This window comes from Helobdella robusta (genome assembly GCF_000326865.2).
Source record: "Helobdella robusta unplaced genomic scaffold HELROscaffold_77, whole genome shotgun sequence".
Lineage (NCBI taxonomy): Eukaryota > Metazoa > Annelida > Clitellata > Rhynchobdellida > Glossiphoniidae > Helobdella > Helobdella robusta.
Window position 1 is genome coordinate 1 of NW_008705439.1, and position 23909 is coordinate 23909.

Genomic DNA, 23909 nt, shown 5'->3' on the forward strand with positions numbered 1-23909 from the left:
TATATGGATGTATGTATGTATGTATGTATGTATGTATGTATGTATTACATTATGTATTGTATTGTATTATATCATTGTTCGCTATTGTCTCGAAATTTTTTTTTACAACATTAAACATTTTAGTCGTACAGTGCATTTGCATGTTTGTTTGCGTGTGTGTCAAAGTGTGTGTGTGTGAGTTTTTCATTCGTTTGTTTATTCATTCATTCGTTCATTCATTTATTCACCCATCCATCCATCCATCTATCCATCCATCCATTCATCCATCCATCCATCCATCCATCCATCCATCCATTCATTCATTCATTCATTCATTCGTTCGTTTGTTTATTTATCCATCAATCAATCAAATCCAGACTGGAGGAAGAAGAAAGGTTGAAAAAGCAAAAAGAGAGAGAAGAGGCTTTGGAGAGGGAGAGAGAGATGGAAAGGATGCGATTGCAGGAAATGGAAAAAAAGAGGCAGCAGGAGAGAGAGGAAGAGGAACGAAGGAAGAAAATAGAGGAGGAGAGAAGAAGGAGAGAACACGAGGAAGTGAGTGCTTCGTTATGATGATGTTTATAATTACGATGATGTTATGTTGATAAATACGTTGTTGTAGTTGTTGATGATGATGATGACGACGACGACGATGATGATGATAATTATTATCATGATGATGATGATGATTTTTATTCATCCAACCAAACAGAAAGAAAGAATGGAAGAACGAGAAAGTAGATGAATTAAATTTTATGACAATAACAACGATAACAACGAAAACAACAACAAAACTGACATCTTTGCAGGAAAAAGATTGCAAAATGAAATCAGAAAACTGCAGGAGAGGAGGGAGGAATTGGAAGGAATGAAGGATGAACTGATGGCCAGACAAAAACTCCTAACTGATCAAAGAAACAATTTTAAAAACAACGGTAAAAATAGTGGTTAGTACATAAATATTATTACATATTCATGTTATATAGTATGATAATTAGCTTTGTTATTAGTATAATTCAGGAGTAGTAGCTGCAGCTGCAGCAATAGCAGTAGCAGCAGTAGTCGTAGTAGCAGTAGTAGTAGCAGTAGTAGTAGCAGCAGTAGTAGTTGTAGTAAGAGTAGTAGTACTAACCACAGTAGTACTAACCACAGTGGTAGCAACAGTAGTAGCAGCAGTTATAGCAGCCGTAATAGTAGTAGTAATTCAATTTAAAAATAACTTTAATTTAATCGAAAAGCCAAAGAAATTTGGAGGAAGAAATATTTGAATGAGAAAAAATCGACCAGCACTCTCGATGAACAGAACGGAAAACTGAAGAAGGAATTAAGTGCATTAAATAATAAAATAATAATAACAGCATCACAAAATATGTTTAATAATAATAATAATTCTAAAAATAATAATTTTATTTTTAATAATAATAAAAAGAATGATAATAATGTTAGTAGGAATGAGTGTAAAGAGAATCCGGAGTTAACTAATGAAGAAATTGTAAGTTTTGTCTGAAGATTTATTTTTCTAAACATGAATTTTTTAAAAAGTTTTTTGATCACCGTACTACTGATATTACATAACTAGCAAATTAATACTCAAGTTGTAAATGATCCACTAAAAATTGACCGAAAAGTTATCACTACGTATTCATGGATACATATAATATCATATCCATGTACGTATCGTTGTGTTATCATTATGACTATAGTTCGAATTTTTGTGGGCCAGATATAGTGAATGAAGCTGGTAGTTTTTTTAATAGATTCATCTAGCTCTTAATCTCCTTAGCATGGAAATATATGATTCGGAAATAAAAACCTGGATACATATTCATGGATAGAAAGTTCAAAGTTTTTGATTTAGTGTCATCAGTTGACTAAATATTAACCATTATCATTATGTATTGGTATATATATATAGAATATAACATATTATATTTTGTTATATTCTATATATATATATATATATATATATATTACTAATTTCGAAATATAGATCGATATTTTGGAATATGCCCCTGGTAGATTGAATTAAGCTGGTAGTTTTTTTTAACCAGATTCGTCTGGTAAATACAGTTGATGCAGTATTTTTTAAAAGTTGGTAAAACTCAGTTTTTGGTTAAAAATCGAAATCGACCAAAAATTGACGTGGTTCTAACTTTGGCCATACTAGTACAAATTTGGTTAGTTTCTTGCCTCCCAGTCAAATTTCAAAGTTTAAACATTTTTAAAATTTTGGCCCCTTGTCAAAATTGTCTAGATCTGCAACTGCGTATAAACAAATCAAGTAGATGAGTATATCTATGGGTATTTGTATAATTGCTTAACAGTTTAACCATTTAACAATTTCATTGTCTGATAGTCTGTTAAACAAACTTTAATTGTTCATTAATTTTTCGGCAGATTGACTGTTATAAACTGCAACATGAACTGTTTGAAACCAGTGACAAACTAGAAAACACAAAAATCAAGCTGATGGCTGAGATGAAGGTTACCACCTTTCGACATTTTAATGAAGCTAAAAATACGATTTATTGTATCGTCATCTGCCATTTTGACGATTTTAATTCTTTTCCAATTTAAATATCTAATTTTTCTCTTTCAAATTCAGCTGAGATTGCAAGTTGAGAAAGAAATCGGCTACATGCGAGGCGAAATTGAGAGCAAAAAGTCAAAATTGTCACACTTGAAGAAATATAAATCAGATATTTTACATTCAGAGTAATAAATTGAACGAAAAATTAATCTTGAAATGATCGATACAATTGAAGTGACTGTTAGGTGTTATTGCATTGAATAATAAAGTGATTGAAATGATTGAACTAGCAATTGTTTTTGCCGATTTTAAATTTAAATGCATAATGATGATGAGTTCATAAATAATGATGACGAAGATGATGATGATGATGTCATAGTTAACGACGATGATGAAACGAGATTACAGGCAAGTAGAAGTTTAACCATTTCATCATCTGACAGATCGGTGAATGACGTGATGATGTTGTTTGGGAGTTTTTCGCTGAATGGCAATCTAATTGTCAAAAAATAATAAAATGAATAAATAATAATGAAACAAAATATAAAAAATAATAAAAATATTAAAAATTAACAAATTTAAACAAATAGTAATCATATATATATATATATATATATATATATATATATATATATAAATTTTTAGTTAATTATTTTATTACAAATTCAACAAAATGACTGACTCACTCATTTTTAAAACATATAAATAAATTAAGTTTTTCTTCATTGGTCAATAGTTTTAACTGCTCCTCTTTAGATCTGACCAATAAAACAACTCCTTCCGTCAGCAGATTAATCTGATTGCTTAGGAGCACTGCAAAATTAGATTAATCCAGTTTAGTATTCTTCAACCCTTCACACCGATCATCAAAAAAAATGTTGCCATTAGTATAACGAAACAAAAGTCCAGACAGTGTTGCTAGTTGATCTAGAGCCAAATCAATAAGAACATTAGTGAGGAGCTTTAGAAGGCAGTACAAATACGGTTGACTGCATGAAAAGTGAATAAAGTATTTTACCATATCAAAGATAACTGAAGGCTACAGGAACTTTCAAGATAACAATGAGCATGTTGTTAGATTCTGTGATGGGAAATAAATCTATGTATCATCTTAATGAATGTTCATTTGTGTCACTACAATCGACTTTACTAATATTATACAAACTCTTCAGGCCTAAAAATTAATAACATTTAATAATAAATGAACAAACCAAATTAATCGTAACCAAATATTTTATTCTACCAATACCGACACTGTTGCTGGTGACATCTTTAGAATTTTTATATACCATTCCTTAGAATTTTTATAATTGTGGATCACTGATCCTGGATTGTTTGAGGATAAGGAATTTTAAAAATTTTTTAAAAAAACAGTGATGCTGAATGTTTCTGTCTTCCGCCCATTGGTCTGCCTCTCTTGCTCTGCATAACGATTTTCACCTATTTTGAAAAGGTGCCAGAATGAGTTTGAGAACCTGCTCAATAAAATTTCCGCTGGACGAATTATCGGTTGGAAACAGCAGCCAAACAACTTAACTTCTTCCAATTTATATTTTAGTTTTTTATTTTCTATTAAAAACTTTTATAAAACGTTTTACTTAGATTTAAATTTCGCAGCAACTCACGTAAGGGTAATAATAGCTGTCGTGTCGGTTAGTAATTAAACAAATGACAAACAAAACACACAGTAACGAGCAAAAAAACCGTCAAAATGTTCCAACTGAATAAGGAGATGATGTGAAGCGAGCGAGATGGGCCGCAGCATTTACATCCAACATACACGATGTCCTCCAGCGATTTCCGTTAAACACATCTGATCCTATGCACAGCCAGGAATATTTTTTTTATGTAGCAATCATTCGGACACACACACGCACGCACACATTACATTCTGTATTTATGACGACACATGACGTAGCTATAGTTATTGTAGTGCACGTAGGGTAAACTTTAATGCGAGTTTCTCAGTTACTACTTGGTTCTACGGAGTATTCTAATTTACAAAAATTTGTTTTTTTTTAATTTATTTTCAGCTTTTATTTGGTTTTTGCTTTATTTTAAGGTTTATAATAAATCATAATTCAAAATAATTCATAATTCAAAATTCAAAATTTATATTCCATAACTCAACTTTCAATTCAGGCAGTATGAAGCATGCCGGCTACCTCTGACGACACCAAACTGGACATGATCAAATCAGACCAACAGCTAATATGATAATAAAATCCATTCTCAGTTACGTGATGATAGCGTTCACTGTATAATGACATGTGGTACATACAACTGTTCTGATCTTACAATTATGTTTATGATGTTATTAATTATTATGCAGTTAATATTGTTATTTAATTATTATTAGATGACTTTGTTCAAGTAAGAGTAAGAGTAGTAAGAGTAGTTCTCATTAGATTGATTAATTAGCTAGGCGCAGACGATATGAAACTCGAAGGTTAATAATGCATATTTAATTTTGATTGAAGGTTAATAAACGATGACGTGTCAGTTGTTACTGAAACTTTGCTACGAAACATTTTCACGCTTTTATTCACCTCCTTATTGAATCTGTATTTTTTTTAGATTTTCTTCCTTCTAATTCATCCATGTCTATTTCTAAAACATGTCTATGTTGGTTTTCTTTTGATCTCTGTAATCGTTTTTCTTCTGTTCTCAATAATTTTACTTCTCTTCTCTACTCTTACTCTTAATTTCGGGGTACCTAAGGGTTCTATCCTTGGCCCTCTTCTATTTATACTCTATACCGCTAAACTACCTCGTATCATTAATAATTTTTCATTCACTGGTCAACTAAATGCTGATTATTCTTATATTTATGCTTCTTTTCCTCCATCTAATCTCAATAGTGTTCTTCACAATCTCTATGTCTTTCTTCAATTATCGCTTGGTCTGACTCTATGTGTCTTAAACTTAATCCTTCTAAACTTCCAGGGCTATCATCTACATGCTCACAGTGCAAGTAAATACACACAAAACAAGCATCACAGAAACATTGCATGGGAAAGACCCGGCTTCCTTCGTAATCAGCTGTATTGAAATGTATCGAAATGAGGGCAGACTTCAAATGCTATTTCTATCATACATATTTTATAAATTAATATATACATACATACAGCCAGTGCGAGTGTAGTTATTAAATAAGGAAATAACACTTTCAATTATTAATATTTAAAGTTTGTTTCCAATTAAAAAAACGAAATAAAATATATTATGGAAGGGTAGGGTATTTATGCAAATTTTGGCGGCAAAAAATAAAATTTAAATATTGTAAAAAATCATGATTTCATTCAATTATGCAACCGGTACGTATCACCCATTAAATGAATTTTAAGATAAATTTATACAAAAAAATAACCAACAAATAATGTGATAAATTGCGAAATGTCATGTGTATAAGTGTGTGTGTATGTATGTGTGTGTTTGTGTATGTATGAATGTATATCGGTATGTAGGTTTGTTTGTTTGTATGTATGTTTGTTTAAATGTGTGTGTGTGTGTGTGTGTGTGTGTGTGTGTGTGTGTGTGTGTGTGTGTGTGTGTGTGTGTGTGTAAGAGACAATATAACAATTTTAAAATAACTGAAACAACGAAACCACGCTGCAATTTATAGAGAAAACCACCATTAAAAAAATTGAAAACAGTTCGGAAGTTCCAATAAAAATAAGCTCAAGCAAAACAAAACAAAAAAAATTATTCATACAGAATTTTTTTTTAAACAAAGCAAGCGAGGAGTATGAAACGCAATTTAAAATTTCACAAACACATACAAACAAAGAAACTCACACAGGCATACAGACAGACACCCGAAAACACACACACACACACACAGGCAGCAGACAGTCTAAAGATAATTATTATTTATAACTGTTAAACGGTGATGAAATAGAACAGCGTGAATAACCTTGCATTATACATCATCATTGCATATCATCACCACATACACATACGTAAACACACATACAAACACACTCACACACACAAAACAATACACCCATCCTATTTCATCATTCATACTAAAATAAACCTTTAGACATATGATGGACTTTGTTAACTGCAAAAGTAAACTTAAACATTTTTGCCTAAGTTCTCTCTCTTTCTCTCCTTCTCTCTCCCTCTCCTCTCTCTCTCTCTTTCTTTAATAGTAGTAGTAGCTTAGTAATAATACTAGTTTTTAACACCCAAACTGATGGCTTTATTAAATATATTTTAAACTATTACTTTACTACTACTACTGCTGCTACTACTGCTGCTACTACTACTACTGTTGCTGCTGCTGCTACTACTTCTACTACAATTAATACCACTACCACTACTAATGTTACTGTTACCGTTACCACTTGCTACTACTACCAGTTTTACCATAGAAGATAATGATAATAATAAAAATAATAATAAAAAAAACAAACAATGTCTCTGTAGCAAAAGCAAGCAAAAAACGCATTTTATAATATTAACAACTGTGTTAGAAATGTATGTATATATACATACACATACTTGTATATATATACAATTATATATATTTATAAACACTAATATATATTATTATTATTATTATTATTATTATTATTATTATTATTATTATTATTACTGTCATTGTTGATATTAAAATCGTAGTTAGAATGGTGAATACGTGAGAAGAAAATTTCGTTGAAACTGTTCATATTAGCGGAAAATAATAATAATAATAATAAAAATAATAATAATAGCAATAGATAAACCAATAAAATAATAATCACACTTGAAAACGTTGAACAATAAACAAGTCATTGAAAAAGTCAGAGAAGAATAATCACCGTTATTATATTTTTATATGCATGAATGTTTGTTTGTATGTCGGTTTGTATGTACATATGCTTGTGTATGTTTGTATGAGTGTGTATGTTTGTGCGTTTGTATGTACGTACGTTTGTATACATGATTTATTGCATGCACAAAAGTAAAATTACGTGTTAATTTTATATACCCGTCGGTTAACATGAGTGACGTCTGTTAAATCGTTTGTTTGTGTATGTGTATTTGTGAACGTAGGTCTGTGTATGTATATATGTTTGTACGTATGTGTGTGTAAATATGTTTGTACGTATGTTTGTGTGGATGTCACATAAATATACAAAATTAAATTATAAGATGAAAACAGTTGAATAGAATATGGTAGGATGGCTGATTGATTGATTGACTGATTGATTGATTGATAAAAACACGGTTAACTGATTGACAGATTGCAAGTGACTGGTTGAAATAATGAATAACAGTTGGTAAAAAAATATGTAGAGGTACTTCAATTTACATGGATAGCATTTTATAGCATTGCATTTATACATACATAGGCGACATTAGCAGCAATCAAATATAGTTAAAAACGATTAAATATATAAAATCAAATGAAACCCAAAACGCAAAATAGATTCAAAATCCCATTATAAAATCATCTACTCAAATAAAGCGCCTCATCAATCAAATCCTCAAAATTGATCTTCGACTGGCTGGGGTCGGATTTGGACTTTTTGAGAACACTCTTAAGGACGATGCCATTTTTCTGAACGACTTGATCGCCGTGGATGATCTCAATATCGCAATTGTTAGCGAATCTCGTGACCGTTACGCCATCATCATCATCATTATTATTATTATTATTATTATTATTATTATTATTATTATTGTTGTTGTTATCGTCGTCGTCATCATCGTCGCCATTTTTGAAAATTTTGTGACGAACCGTCGGCCAAGAAATGGAGTGAACGAATTGTGGCTTTGTGGTGCGGAAGATTCCTTTGTCGATTGTGATGTTCAAGTCTTTGTTGTAGGTGTCGCCGTCGACGTCATCGCTATCTACTTCCTCTTCCTGGTAACTGTTTTTGGTGATGACGTTTTTATCATATTTTTCACCACCATCGTCGTCGTTGGTTTCGCTATTTTTGGAATCATCATTATCACCGGCGTTTTTAGTGCAGTTGTCATCATCGCCATTATTTTTCCTGACGTCATCATCACCATTCTTTATAACATCACTGTTATCATTTATCTTTCCACCGCTATTGTTGCCATTGTGGCTGCCACTGCCGCTGCCACAAATAATATTTTCAAATTCACCAGGTTTTTCCTCAATCAATTCCAGAACTTTCTTTCCCACATTTGCAGCAACACTATCACCATTAACGGAACCACCACCCCCGCCACCACTACCAACGACATCATTCTTTCTTTCATCACCACCATCAGCATGATTATCATCATCTTCATCCTTCAACTTTTCAACGTGGCAGTACGGTTTGGTGAGCTCTAAAGTGCATTTCTTATCAAACTCGATGATTAGGACATCACTGTTGAAGCTTGTCCGACGTTCTCTGGGGGTCATTCTTCGATCGTCGTTTACTGACATGCTCTGTGGGGGCAGGGTAGTCATATAAGAGGTAACCAAAAGTTTTTGGTAAGTTTTATAAAGAAAAAATTGATTCTAGGAAAGAAAATTTTACTTTAATGAAAACACACAAAAATTAATAACACAACAAAGTATTCCAAACAAAAGTACAAACAAATAATAATGCAAACAAAAGGTACGAACATGCTTCAAAGGTGGTCTGCTGGTTGCATCATGAGCTGAACTTGACTGATACAACTGCTGTTGGTGTGGATGTTGTCGATGATATTCAGAGCAATAGTGATCATACTCATTATATGAAACTGATCTTGTCCTTAATCTCGATCGTTTGATGGATAGGGATGTGCTCGTTCTAACTTTTTCCACATGGTGATCATCTTTTGCTCTGAGTTTCATTCCTCCATCTTGTTGGCTGTTGTGAGTAGCTTGGTGTTTGAAGAAGTTTGCTAATTTTTTAAAAGGTGATTTTTTATTGTCTGCCTCTGTCTGCAAGCTGTTGGTAGAATTGACTAAAATGCCTGGAACTCCATCATCTGAAAGCTTTGGCATCTTGTTCAATTTCTTTTGTTGTTTTGTTGGGGATGAAACTTTAAAATAGGAAAATACAGTCTGGATCTCACCGGGACTATCACACCTTTCATTTTAAAAGGTTAATTAAATTAAAAATATTAAATAAATCTAAATCACAACGTGTTTTAAAACGCACTTCTTGGAAGATTCTTTGAAAGCAACGTCCATAAAACTAAAAAACATCTTTAAAATTAGCCAGCAAATAAGTCAGATTGGGACCTAAAAAATAAGAAAATTGAAATTGTCAAACAATAACAATTTTAAATTTTTCAATACAAGTTCAGTTCCCGTTTTCAGCCAAATTACTTTTATTTCCAAATATCTAAATACCGAGTAAACTTTTGTCCCAAAAATTAAACAAATCCTATAGAAAATTGTTTAATTTGGAAATTTAAACTAAAATGTCTAACTGTCACTAGCTTGAAAATGAAATTTGATCATCGAAATTACGCACATTGTGGTGTCTCGGAAAAATTCACCATGGTTATTCAATATTAAAAAATATTACAGGGAAGAGAGCCAAGAAGCACTTTATATTATATAAAAAATTATTTAAATATAAAAATGTTTTATTTTATAATTATTAAATTTAAATAAGCTAATTATTTATCAAGCAAATTAGAAAAATTTTGAGTTTATCAAATAAAACTAAAATTTACTTTTAAACAAATATCTGGCGCATGTTTTAGTCCCGGTGTTGAGGTGCGGCGTGGATTTTTGAATTAAAATCCGTGTTTTATCCTATTTTTTACCATAATTTATTCGTGTTTTTATTCGTTAAACTATTTATTTTGATGAAATTTGTCTGACGGCTTTTAATATTGTCATCGCCATGGCTAAAACCTCCCCAAAGACTCGGCCTCCATCCAAATCACCAGTTGTTAGCTATTATTTTTTAATGTTTTTTCCATTCATATTGCAGATATTGCGTTTTCATTTTATTAATTTATTTTATTGAATAATTTACTATTTAGTAAAATAACTCATCTAAAAACAACTTGCGTTACTAAAAAATTACGTTTTTTAAGATACTTTCAAAATTTTAATCCTAAGAATGGTAATCTGGCAAAATCTCCCAAAATAAAAACTCAGAAGACTCAGCTTCCCTCACCATCAATCAGGGGAAGAGGAAGACCAAAGAAATCAGATTTTCAATCAGAGTTAGAGACCCCAAAATCTTTTCAAGATGTCAAGATAGAGGAAAGAAAAAGCAAAGGAAGCAGTCTGAAAAAATTCAAGGTAAAATAAATTTACTTTTAGTTTGTTCAATTTTATTTTTTATATTATTTTGCATTATCAAATTACTTGAAAAATGTTTACATGTTATAATAAAATAGAAAATATTTTCTATTCAGGAGAAATTGTTAGGCAGTGGGGACAGTATTGATAATAAGAATAAAGTGAAAAAAATGAGGAAAAGTTTATCAAAGGCCCTGAACAACTCAATAATGAGTGACGAAGATGTTGGTTCATCTGCTGTCCCAATTAAAAGAAAGGCCAGGCAGTCCTTGCTTCTTGGTGTTAATCTCTCGTCAAAAGGTTTATTTTTATAGAAATATAAAAAATTTCTAGATCATTGTAAATTTTTTTTAGAGAAGTGATTTTTAATAATTATAGGAAAAGTTCAGTTTGAGTAATTTCAATGAATGAATTTTAAAAAATCTTTATCTTCTTTGGTTTCTGTTTAAAAAGTAATTTTTCACAAAATTTTGAATCTTCTAGAATTCATCAACTCGAAAACATTGAAAGACTCTAAATCAAGTTTAAGAGTGTTGTTGGGTAAAGTTCAAAGAAAGAAGAAGCAATCAAACTCTGAAACTGATGTCAGCAGTTATGGAAAGCCGCCAAAGAGACCCAAGCTCGACATTCCCAATTGGGCTTTCCCAAAAACTTCACCTGTAACTGTTGTATTTCATCTATTCTATTTTAAAATTTATTACTGTATTCTTGCTTTAAGACATTGTTTTATCATTAAACCTATATCCTATATGTTTTATCATCATTTTCAATTTTCTCATGTTAAAATTAATATACCCATACTAGCCATTCGATAAATTCTTCTTGTAACACGTCATTTTCACTAAACAGAAAGCAGAATTGAGCAAGAACGTCGGTGGATGTGGCGTGAAGACAGCACCAAAGACTGTAAAATCATCCAAAAAACCACCAGCAGTTCCTATAACAACATCCAAGCAACAAAAACCGCCAACAACACTTCTGCGGTCATCATCAACAACATCGAGTGCCTGGACCCGCCCACTCAACGAGGAAAGACTGGGCGACAGTTATTTGGAGGGTAGCAAGATCTTTGACTACCTCATCCAGCCAGTGACCTCTGTGAAGTTCTTCAGGGATATCTGGGAAAAGAAACCCCTGCTAGTTCGAAGGCACAACCCTGATTATAACAAGGCCCTCTTCAGCACTTCGGAATTTGATAAGATCCTCAGAGATGTATTTTGAAAAATTTTGACTAATCTGTCTATTGATACTTTTTTCTTTCATAAGTTTTTAAAATGTTTTACTATATTTATATCTATTTTTTATGTTTATATATAAAGAAGGATGGAGAGAGAGAGAGAGACAGAGATGAGAGAGAGAAATCATCAAAAATATTTAAATATTTACTATTATGTATTTTTAGGATTGTACATGTATATTTAGCTGCTGATGTAGTGTATGCTCAATGTCAAATACATTTTTTTATATTAGCCTCTATTTAATACTTACATATATACAAACAAACAGACATACAAACATACATACAAACAGACATACATGCATGCATACGTACATACATACATACATACATACATACATACATACAATGCAAAAGAACTCCTTAAACTTCACGGAGAACATTGACATTGTGACCTACCTGAATGAACAAAGGGAAACACACAACCCAGATGGCCGAGCCCATGCTCCTGTTGTTTGGGATTTCTATCAGGTTTGGTTCTCACACACATTCATACTTACATACATACAGACAAACAAACATACATACACACACATACATTATCACATTCATACATACACACATACATACAAACATGTATTCATACTTGCATACATACATTCATACACACAAACATACATAATTACATACACATACATACATACCAACAAACAAACATACATACATAAATACATATGCAGCAAGGTTGTTCAGTAAGATTGTTGAATCCTCAAACATACAGCAAGCCAATCTGGTTTGTGCTCAGTCTTCTCCAGGAATTTTTTTGCTGCATGGCTGGTGCTAACGTGTATGTTATTTTTGTCATTTTCTCTCTCTCTCTCTCTCTCTCTCTCTCTCTCTCTCTCTCTTTTTCTTTCTCTCACTTTATTTTGTATGTTTCTATCTCTATCTAACTAGGTTGCCAATATTCATATTTAATGCATCTACTTTGATTACAGTTTTTATAAATCTGGCTTATGAACTCTCTGCCTAAAAGTCCAAACATTCATTCACTAAAGTTACTAATTACATTCGATCTTATTCTTGACCTTTGACCTAGATATTTGACCCCGCCCGGTACGCAGGGGTTCGCCCCACATTGGGATGACATTGAGGCCTTCATACTCCAAGTGGAGGGAAAAAAACATTGGCAGGTTTATGAACCGAGGTAATACACTGTTTGTGTGTTTTTTTGTTTGCTTGTTTGTGTGTGTGTGTGTTTGTCTATTATAATTAATATAATTATTACTACTTGTATTATAAGCTTGTATTAATATTATTTTATTAAGGAATGAATCAGAAGTTCTACCGAGGTTTTCAAGTCGTCAGTGTCAAATATTTTTTCTATTTGTATTATTTTTATTCTTTCAATTTTCACTAAATTATTATTATTATTTATCATTACTATTATTTTTTTGTTTCTACGTTTTATTTTTCTTTGCAGCGAATTTCAAGTCAGCTGATTTGTCAGAGCCAGTGCTTGATGTAATGCTAGAAGCCGGTGATTTGTTGTACTTCCCAAGAGGTTTCATTCATCAGGTTGGCTGATTGGTTGATTGATTGATTGGTTGGTTGGCTGATTGGTTGGTTAATTGATTGATTGATTGATTGATTGATTGATTGATTGATTGATTGATTGATTGATTGATACATGAATTGCCCAGGGAAAAACTCCAGACGACAGTCACTCACTGCATATCACATTTTCTGTGGGACAGAGGAATACATGGGGAGATTTGATACAAAAAGTTTGTCTGACATGCTTGTTCCCATTCGTTCACTCCCTCATTCGCTCACTCATTCATTCACTCATTTACTTATTTATACACTCACCTATTTATTCATTCATTCATTCAGGGTTGATTGATTCAATTTTTGATTCATATGTTAGATTTTTAGGGGTTATAACTCGATGGACTATCTCTCAATCATTTAATTATGAGATCAATTAAATCAAACATTCAATCAGATGTATGGCACACACACATACGCGCGCGCACAAACACACAACATTACACACGCGCGCGCACAAACACACACACACACACTTAATTGATTCAGTCAAAGGCAAAATTTAAATATCAGCCATTCTTACAAATCTCGACAACAGATGCTACCGAGAGCAGTTGAGATAGCAATGGAGGAGGATGTGGATTTCAGGACGTCATTGCCTACTAACTATCTCAACTATATGGGCATGGCCTTTTCAGATTATGTCGGGGATTATTTTATTATTATTGTTGTTGTTATTGTTGTTGTTGTTATTATTTTTGTTGTTGTTGTTATTATTTTTGTTGTGGTTGTTATTATTTTTGTTGTTCTTTCACAGGAAACAGAGAGCAGGAAAAGGTTCACGGACAAGTTGAAAACTTTGATTGATCGGTTGTGGAGCTACTGCCCTATCGACCCGGCCGTCGATCAGCTGGGCGTGGCCTATCTCAAGTCATCTTTACCTCCATGTCTTACTGAATGTACGTTTCCCTTTCTCTCTCTCTCTTTCTCTCCATCTCTTTCTTTCTCGAAGTTTCTTCTCTCATTTTTTTCCATTTATTATTATTATAGCTACTATTATATTTATTTGTTGATTTAAATGTCTCTTTCCTTCTTTCAAAATAAAGATGAGAAAGAGTGCAGTGTTTTTGGAAATGGTGAGAGATGGAGCGAAAGCAAGGGTACTGTGATGAAAGCCTGCGAGATAGAACCTGACACTGAGATAAGGATAATTAGGAGAGGATCTGTTAGGTTGGTTGGCTGGCTGGCCGGTTGGTTGGTTGGCTGGCCGGTTGTTTGGTTGGTTGATTGATTGACCAGACTGGCTAGTTGATAGATGGAATGTTCAAGTTAGTTGAATGGTTGATTGGTTGATTAGATTAGTCGGATTAACGATTGATTCGACTTGATTACTGACTCACCGATTACTGACTCAACTCCTCATCAAACACAACCACCACACTGATATAACCGATCACACATCACCAATGACAGACTTGTATCAGAAGAGACAGTCAGTGTGTACCACAATTTAGAGAACGCTCGTGTCTACGAAGGGTCGGAGTCCAAATGTATTGAGGTCGAACACGAGGTCAGCTGTTATAATTTTTATAATTAATTGTAATTATTTGTAATTGATTAGTAATTATTCATAATTAATTAGTAATTGTTCCAATTTTTGGTAAATTTTTTTCATTTACATACGCATTAATTGCACTGCTCCGTTTCCATTGTTATTATTGTTGATGGTACTAATACTACCATTACTGCTGCTGCATCTGCCACTACTGCTAGTATTATTACTACTGTTGCTGTTGACGCTTCTACTACTACTACTGCTACTACTACTAATACTTTTACTATTACTATTACTGCTGGACTACTACTGCTACTTATGTTATTTGCACTTCTATTACTATTCTTACTAAGACTTTTAATTCAAGTTTATGTTTATAGCTGTTACAATTGCTGCTATTGTTATCATTTTTACTACTTTTTATGATACTATTTCTTTTATCATCATCATCATTATTATTATTATTATTATTATTATTCTTGATACTCATTTTTTAGGAAGCTGAAGTAATTGAGTTCCTCTTGAATAAATACCCGGAGTTTGTGCTGGTCGAGGAGTTGCCTATACAGGATCTGGAAAAACAAGTTAGTTGATTGGTTGGCTGAATGATGGATTGATTGACTGGCTGGCAGGTTGATTGATTGGTTGGATGGCTGGCTGGTTTGGTTGGTTTATCGGTCGATTAATTGATTGACAGTTTAAATGGATGGACAGACAGTGGTGCTGATATATTCATTTACTCAATAATTCATCAACTTGTTTAATTTTATAACCAGATGGCACTGGCTCAACTCCTCTACAACAGAGGTCTCATTGCCACAAAATCACCAATCACATCACTCGATGGTGACGACGACGATGATGATGGAGAGGATGGTGATGATGACAGCGACGACGCTTGTTGTGATTGCAACCATGTAAACGATGATGATGAAGATGATGATGGTGCGGTCTAAGAATTGATTGATTTCTGACGCGAAACCTGTAATTAATAATTCATACAACTTCTTTATCAGTTCTACTTTCTTGTGTTTCATTTATTTATTCGATGGATTTGGTTGTTTTAAATTTTTAACATTCGTTTTTGTTAAGTTTTATTGAATTTTCATTCATCTAGGAGCTAGGTTACTTGCACCGCTGATGGTGAATTGCTCGTTTGGATTATGTGCTACTGCTTGTTTCTCTTAAAATTTGATTAAATGATTAGATTTGTTTGAATTATTGATTGATCGATCGGTTGGTTGGTTGGTTGGTTAGTTGGTTAGTTGATTAATTAATATGCAATGTTTGATCATTTCAATAGTTTAACTTGTGAATTCGGGTATTTATTAATAAAAGGAAATTATAGATATTTTTCGTTTATTTCGTTTATTATTTTTATTTTTCAATATAGCATGTCTAACTCGTTTAATGCATTTCTTGTCCGCGAATTTTCATTAAAAATTTTCACATTTAAAAATTCGTGGGTCGAATCGTACGCCGAGTCGGATCGAGTTTCCGTTAGAACTTCGTCGGGTATCGATTCTTCGTATTCGGTAAATGTAGCAGGACTGTCCTGACAGTGTTGGTAGTCGGATATTAGATCGTTTAAGCTCATCTCTGCTTCGATAAATTCCGATTCTTCCATCCCTTCGGCCATGTACCAGTGTAGGAAGGCTTTTCTTCGGTGCATCATCGAGTACTGGTCTACAACTCGTTTGAATAACTCCTAGAGATGTGATTGTGTTGTATGTTGCCAGGGGCAAATCTAAACAACTTTGACCGGGGGCAAAGGTTTAAAAATTTTTACAAGTTTGGCTAAAATTAGGCCAGTGATTTTTTTGGGTTACTCACGTCAATTTTTGGTCGTTTTTTGACTAAAAACAGAGCTTTACTGAATTGTAAAAAAATTGGGTTTTCCATACCAAATCCTACATTTTCATGCTCAGGAGATTGAGTACTACATGAAACTAGCGACAAACTACGAGCTTAATTCACTAATTCAACGCCACATTCACAGAAATCTGGCGCCACATTTACGTACTTTAGTACGTAAAAATGGTCCCCTCGGCTCCCCTGCCCCTTAAATCCGCCACTGTTTGTAGTATATGTGGATGTGTGTTAACGTACGTACGCTCACCATTTTTGATGTGTGGGTGTGCATGTGTGTTTTGAACGCTTTTGTAACTTGCAGCGATCAGCAAATGATAACTCGCGAAATAAATTCAGCATGAACCTGTATGCAGGTGTTGTTGGCGATAAAAGTTGCGGCAGTTTTCAGACCCTTCGGTGGTATGTCACAGAGGGACGTTTGGATGTTGTTCGGTAGCCACTCAACGAAATATGAACTGTTCTTACTCTGGACGTTCAACATGTGCTCGTCAACTTCTTTCGCCGAAGCCACTCCTCGAAACATGGCAGCCACTGTTAGATACCTGTGTGTTTCAGTGTTCGTTTGTTCGATCCAGTAGTTAATGATGTTGCTGCTTTGGTTTTCGTTTGCCACACATCCAGCCAGCATTTACAGATCCAACTCCAACCTGCCATGCTTCGGATCACAAGCAGCCATTAAATTCTTCGCATCAAACATCTGATGGACGAGATTTGCAATCTTTATCGAACGAAAACTCTGGCTGCCGCTACTCGTTAGCGGCGCGAATCCTGGAAGAAAGAAATGTAGACGCGGAAATGGAACCATGTTGACTGCAAGCTTACGCAGATCTGAGTTTAGCTGAATAAAAATGAGGACATGAAAATTTGTTATAAATTAATTGAAATGACATTTATCCTAATCTAAAAAAAGAAAATGCGTTTGTTTTACATTCATGCACGTAACCTGGCCAGGAAACCTGAGAGATGTAGTGACTCCACTCATGGTCAGTGAGACCAAGTGATTAAGGTCGGCGTACGTTGGGTTTGCAAGTCGTAACGTTCGGAAGCAGATGTCGTAGAGAGCCTCGTTGTCGATGCAGAATGTTTCGTCCGTGTTCTCCGTCAGGTGGTACAAGGCCATCACGCAGTTGTACGGTTCAACGACCGTGTCTGACACCTGGTGTTTGTTAATAGCAATCGAAATTGGGAGTTCCATAAAATGTAATACTCAAGAATGTTCATCTAAACAATTTAATCACTTTTCATTTTTGAAAAATTTTATTGACGACATCATTAACAAGAACAAAAGTATCGATGATAAATGACAAATCTAACTTTAGGTGATGGAAGTACGGAGAAGGAGGAAGCAATTCTATCCGGGTACTCATCGTTTACTCTATTCAACAAAAGCGTTCCCATACCTGATCCTGTTCCTCCGCCAAGAGAGTGCGTCATCTGTATCCCTTGCAACAGATCCGTCATCTCCGCTTCCCTTCTCAAAGCGTCCATCACGATTTCTACAATCTCCGACCCCTCGGCAAAATAACCTTTGGCCCAGTTGTTGCTTGCCCCCGTCTGACCTAGTATTTTAAATTGGCTATTTTTTTCAGAAAGTATTATAAACCCATGGTGAGTTTATAATTTTTTCGAATAGCTCTCAAGAAAGCCTGGATATTTTTGCATTTTTTAACTGTAAGATGTGCAGTTGAACGTGAAACGCACTGACTACATTGTAAAAATCGCCATCATGTAGTATTTCAAGCTTATCTACGTATCTCAAAACCAGAGCAACGTATAAAGATGACGAAATAAAAATGTGTGTATGCAGTACAGGGGAAAATAAGGCAAATGTAATCAAACAAACCGACCGAAAACCAAATTTTCAGGTTTGAACATATTTCCAAGGGCTGATGCTCTTATCGTGTCTATCGTTCCTGGCTCCGTGTCAACGAGGATTGAGCGTGGGTAGTATCGGGAACCTTTGGGAATGGGAATTTCATACATTATTTTTTGTAGGTTATATGTGACAGTAATTTTGCCTCTGATAGAAATATGTGTTTGTATTATTATTTGGTTACAATTAATCATTTACATACAGTAAGAACATGGCTTTGATGTGTTATTCAATACAGAAAACATTGAACATTTCTAATAATCAGTTGAAGATTGAATAAATTCTCAAATAAACCTGTCCCTTCGTTGAAATAAACGTTCAACCTCTCAGCCATTATTTCATTCTGCCCCTTATAGATGCCATTGTAATCTAGACCATGTTCATCAGTTATCACTTCCCAAAACTGTTAACGGAACGTTTCGAACGTTATAGGATAGATAATCATGATCAAACTTTTTAAAAATGTTCCTTACTATGTCTTATATTTTATGTTACTGAGTATTTGAATGTAAAGCATTCTCTACAAATGTTTGACCCACGACTGAACTCTAACCTTTGACCCGATTTGATTGCCACACTGTCCTACTTGAAGGTTAATTATTTCCCTCATGATGGAGGGATTAACTTGTATGTTTTATCAGTTGAAATAACAGTTTAAGATATATTTTTCATTAATTAGCCAATTAATCCACTATTTAATTACTTATTTAATTAATTGGTTGGTGTTTAGTGAATAATTTGATCTTGAAAATCCTTTTCGAGGATGATTTTAATAGCCGATGGTGTTTGAGATAACAATTAACGATGAAGTTAACAGCAAAGGTTTTAACTAATTGGTTGATTAATTAATGAATTATTAGGATGGCCAACAATAATAATTGATAGTAACGCTAAATAACATAAGTTCTTAATAAAATACTGGTGGTATTATTATTGTGTGTGTTCTTTCTAAAAATATGTTTAACTGAAACGTCATTGTTTGGTTTTGGGCAAAATAATGCATATTTTAGCAACATTTTAACAAATATATTATTTTTATATATACATGCTCTATTCTATATATATATATGATATCTATATTTTATTATAGAAATCGAGTTATTATAAGATTGGGAACTCTTTAACAAATACCATATATTTAATATGTACATAATATTCAATTATATATATATATATATATCTGTATACCTATTTATAGAATAAATAATATATATATACCTGAAAATACCTGGTATTTTATATATGTGGGTATGGGTGTCTTTGTATGTGTGTTTGTGTCTGTGTATGGATGTAATCAAGGTGTCCGTCCATACAATTATTACCATCCATCCTTTTTCTATTTCTTTAAAAGTAAATGTGTACAACAACTTCGTGATTTTTCGCTCCTTAATTAACTTTTTCGTACTTTTTATTTTTAGTTAGAGTTATGCTTTATAGTTTTTTACTGGCTATTTTTATGTTTTTGTTTATTTTTGTTTATTTTATTAAATTATTTTTGTTTAAATTTCCGAAGAAATTCCATTTCCCAGGTTCTCATGTCCTGGTTAGAAATTTAAAATTAAAATTTTAATTTTAAAGTTAATTTAAGTTTAGTTATTTAGTTAGTGGCAAAACAAATTTTTGAAATTTTTATAAAATTTAATTTAAATTTTATTTTATTCCCATATTTGTGTATTTGCATAGATAACAGGAGGTTCAAGTGGGATTGGCCGATCCTTAGCTGAGCAAGCTTTCAAATTAGGAGCTAATGTCACATTGTTAGCTAGAGATGTTGTTAGTAGTTAAATTATTTCATGTTCACTTAATTTAATTTTAAATATTATTATTATTATTATATTTATTATTTTTCATTATATTTATTATTTTTCACTATAAAATCATCAATATTGAAAATTTAATAATTTCAAGAAAAAATTAGCAGAAACCCAAAAATATTTACTGGAACATTCCAAGACAAATAAAAAGGTTTGAACTCTTGTATATGCACACCTATATATACCACACGCACACATTCCCACACACACACATTCCCACTCACACACACATGCACACATTTTAATAATGATGAGAAGCTGATGATGGTGATATGTATAATAATGATTGATGATGATATGACAGAACACAGTGCAGTATTTTTCAGTTGACATCAGCAGAAATTATGACGAAGTAAATGATATCATTAAACAGGTTATCATTATTATTGTTATAATTATTGTTATAATTAAAATAATTATTATTTTTATTATTGTTATCGGTTTTATCATCATCATACTCAGTTTTATAATCATTATACTCGGTTTTATCATCATCATATTCAATATATTACGATAGGAATATTGTATGAACCTTTTTTTTCTAAACTAACATTCTCTATTAGTACTTATTTGTATAAAATGATGAGCGAAGTAGACTGCTGATTTCATTAATTTCTTTGTTATTATTATAATAATTTTGATTTCAATATATCATTATCATTATTTTAAATTAATTTCATTCTATTGATTATTGTCATTATAGATGTTATTTGATTGAATAAAAGCAGTTTTCCCATAATTAGGCAGAATCAAAGTTAGGGCCAGTGGATGTGTTAATCAATTCAGCTGGCTTTTCTGTGGCCGGCTCCTTGGAAGATTTACACGTTGATCAGTTCAAGGTCGTTGCATTTGAATTATGAATATTTAAAAAAATTATGTATATCATAATTATTTATAATATTATCATACTTTGTTAATCATATTAACTGTTGTTGCTTAGTACAATTTTGTTGCTGTTGTTGATTTTCAACCTATTCTCATGGGCTGTTCATTTTTTCACGCCGGCCAATAGAAACTCATGGATTTAAACTACCTGGGCAGCGTCCACTGTACGAAGGCTGTGATTGGTCAAATGAAGGCCAGAAGAAGAGGTCGCATTGTACTAATTTCATCTCAGGCTGGCCAGGTGGGATTGTACGGGTATTCTGCCTACAGTGGCTCCAAGTTTGCTCTGAGGGGATTCGCCGAGTCATTACAAATGGAGGTGATGATGATGATTATAGATGTTGTTTTGATGATGATGAGAATGGTTGTGATGGTGATGATGACGGGTGTGATGGTTGTTATCATGATGAAGGTGATAGGATGGTTATGACGACGACGACGATGATGTGATGATGACGATGGTTCTGGTGACATATTCCAGGTGCTTCCGTACAATGTTCACGTCTGTTTGGCCTTCCCTCCAGACACAAAAACGCCTGGCTACGATGAGGAGATGAAGAATAAGGTGATGATAATGATGAGGGTGATGAAAATGATGATGAGGATTTTTTGTTATTTCCATTACTTTTACTGTTGTAATATTTGACTTCATCATTAAAGCTGTATCATACATCGTGCTTGTGTGTGTGTGTGTGTGTGTGTGTGTGTGTGTGTGTGTGTGTGTGTGTGTGTGTGTGTGTGACCGTTTTTCATAGATATCATTTATCATATCATTAATTGTCATCATCGACATCTTCATCTTCTACATCAACATCCTTAGCCTCTCGAGACCAAGTTGATATCAGAGAGCTCTGGTCTGCATGACTCTTCAGATGTTGCCAAAAAAATTATTCAAGGAATTGTGGTGGGTTTGTTTCTTTGTTTCTTTGTTTGTATGTTTGTGTGTGTGTATGTGTGTGTGTGTGTTTTGTATGTCTGTGTGTTTTAAGAAAACTTGAGTAGACAAAATATTTTTATGCACAATGATAATAATGATAACACAAATGATAAAATCGTTGGTGATGACGCCGAACAACAGGTTGATGATGGATGGAGATGATGATGGTGGTGATGACGACGACGACGGTGATGATAATGATGAATATATGGCGCTGATGATGATGACGATGACGATGATGATGATGATGACTAGACTTTTTTTATTGCTTTTCCATTAGGATGGTACCTTCAGCATATATATCGGCTTGGAAGGTTTCTTTATGAACCATTTAACTGCCGGCTTCTCCCCGACAACTAATCTAACTGACACCTTCATTCAGGTGCCTAGTTTGTTTGCTTGTTTGTTTGTATGTTTTTGTATATGATATTTGTTTGTTTGTTGTTGCATGCATGCATGCATGTTTGTTTGCGGGCATTTTTTGTATGTTTGTCTGTGTAGTTTGTGTGTATGTTCTTGTATGTTTGTTTGTATGTATGTTGTTGTGTTTTTGTTTGTTTGTTTGTTTGCGGGTGAGGTTCGTGTGGGCGTTTATGTGTGTTTGTTCAGCTCTTTACATGTGTCTTTCGTTTGTTTGGCCATTTATGGCCATCCGTTTTAATGATTGTGTAAACTAACATTCTCATCTATTATCTTTTATGGAATTTTTATTAAATTTTTACCGTTAATAGTAATAATAATAATAAATAATAATAATTATAATAACCGTTAATAGTAATAATAATAATAAATAATAATAATAATTATTATTATTATGAATAATTATAATAATAAATACAAATAATTATAATAATTATTTTCAGGTATTTAGCATGGGTCTGCTTAGAATGGTTAGTGTCATCTACTTGAGCACGTTCAACAAAATTGTCCGCAACTGTGCCGTTAACAAGAAATTACTCTAATAATAATTATAGTTATTATTATTATTTATAATTATTATTGTTATTTATTATGATAACTGTTGTTTTTATTGTTGTTGTTCATTCTGTTTTAAGTTTTTTAGTGTTGATGTAATAAAGGAATTGGTGGTTTTTTTTTAAACCGGATGATGTTAGCTTCAATTTATAGTAATAATAATTATGGTATTAATTATTAATAATTAATTATCATAATAATAATAATTAAAATTGTTGTTGTTATTATTAATATCATATTAATGGCCAATTAAAATTAATGATTGTTAATGACGTTTTGGAAACCGTCAAGATGGGCACGCTCTGGTTTGATATGTTGAGGAGTGAAAGATGTTCTTGTTTGTTTGTGTTTGTTTTATTTGCTTGTTTGTGTCTGTTTGTTTGTTTGTTTGTTTGTATGTTCGTATGAATGTTTAAAAATGCTAACAGGCAAATGTTTGTTTGCCTAAAAACATGTTTGCGGGAGCTGTCGAATAGTTTAAAAACGAATAATGTATACGTGTACGTGTGTATGTGTAATTGTGTATGTATATTTGTGTGTGTGCGTGTGTGCGTATGA

General features: G+C 32.9%; 5 protein-coding genes across 5 annotated transcripts; 3 read left to right on the forward strand and 2 right to left on the reverse strand.

Moving 5' to 3' along the window:
* Positions 1-423: 423 nt before the first annotated feature.
* Positions 424-2863, forward strand: HELRODRAFT_194448 (hypothetical protein; the record flags this gene model as incomplete). Its single annotated transcript, XM_009031653.1, has 6 exons — positions 424-534; positions 692-716; positions 789-926; positions 1218-1471; positions 2377-2463; positions 2585-2863. The coding sequence occupies 6 exons, from the start codon at positions 424-426 to the stop codon at positions 2696-2698; spliced, it is 729 nt and encodes a 242-aa protein (XP_009029901.1). The 3' UTR covers positions 2699-2863.
* A 5086-nt stretch (positions 2864-7949) lies between these two features.
* HELRODRAFT_181866 (hypothetical protein) lies at positions 7950-9452 on the reverse strand (the record flags this gene model as incomplete). Its single annotated transcript, XM_009031654.1, has 2 exons — positions 7950-8906; positions 9087-9452. 2 exons carry the CDS (start codon positions 9450-9452, stop codon positions 7950-7952), a joined length of 1323 nt encoding a protein of 440 aa, XP_009029902.1.
* Positions 9453-10165: 713 nt separating this feature from the next.
* Positions 10166-16340, forward strand: HELRODRAFT_116230 (hypothetical protein). The gene is made up of 17 exons (XM_009031655.1): positions 10166-10353; positions 10527-10712; positions 10829-11012; positions 11196-11371; positions 11562-11922; positions 12305-12420; positions 12630-12736; positions 12989-13096; positions 13218-13252; positions 13373-13467; positions 13593-13676; positions 14039-14143; positions 14258-14399; positions 14547-14670; positions 14914-15010; positions 15493-15579; positions 15772-16340. The coding sequence occupies exons 1-17, from the start codon at positions 10306-10308 to the stop codon at positions 15949-15951; spliced, it is 2235 nt and encodes a 744-aa protein (XP_009029903.1). The 5' UTR covers positions 10166-10305; the 3' UTR covers positions 15952-16340.
* A 39-nt stretch (positions 16341-16379) lies between these two features.
* Positions 16380-19350, reverse strand: HELRODRAFT_181869 (hypothetical protein; the record flags this gene model as incomplete). Its single annotated transcript, XM_009031656.1, has 8 exons — positions 16380-16703; positions 17211-17409; positions 17515-17705; positions 17811-18023; positions 18182-18443; positions 18711-18825; positions 19035-19143; positions 19294-19350. The coding sequence occupies 8 exons, from the start codon at positions 19348-19350 to the stop codon at positions 16380-16382; spliced, it is 1470 nt and encodes a 489-aa protein (XP_009029904.1).
* A 745-nt stretch (positions 19351-20095) lies between these two features.
* Positions 20096-23563, forward strand: HELRODRAFT_104089 (hypothetical protein). The gene is made up of 10 exons (XM_009031657.1): positions 20096-20283; positions 20424-20514; positions 20650-20705; positions 20859-20927; positions 21298-21393; positions 21567-21758; positions 21921-22004; positions 22260-22343; positions 22657-22758; positions 23240-23563. Exons 1-10 carry the CDS (start codon positions 20167-20169, stop codon positions 23336-23338), a joined length of 990 nt encoding a protein of 329 aa, XP_009029905.1. The 5' UTR covers positions 20096-20166; the 3' UTR covers positions 23339-23563.
* Positions 23564-23909: the final 346 nt, after the last annotated feature.

Coding starts and splice junctions, on each gene's coding strand:
- HELRODRAFT_104089 (XM_009031657.1), top strand. CDS start 20,167: ATGCTTTATAGTTTTTTACTGGCTATTTTTATGTTTTTGTTTATTTTT. Junction 20,284..20,423: donor TCCCAGGTTCTCATGTCCTG/GTTAGAAATTTA, acceptor GTATTTGCATAG/ATAACAGGAGGTTCAAGTGG. Junction 20,515..20,649: donor ATTGTTAGCTAGAGATGTTG/TTAGTAGTTAAA, acceptor ATAATTTCAAGA/AAAAATTAGCAGAAACCCAA.
- HELRODRAFT_116230 (XM_009031655.1), top strand. CDS start 10,306: ATGGCTAAAACCTCCCCAAAGACTCGGCCTCCATCCAAATCACCAGTT. Junction 13,253..13,372: donor TCTACCGAGGTTTTCAAGTC/GTCAGTGTCAAA, acceptor TTTTCTTTGCAG/CGAATTTCAAGTCAGCTGAT. Junction 14,671..14,913: donor ATTAGGAGAGGATCTGTTAG/GTTGGTTGGCTG, acceptor CACCAATGACAG/ACTTGTATCAGAAGAGACAG.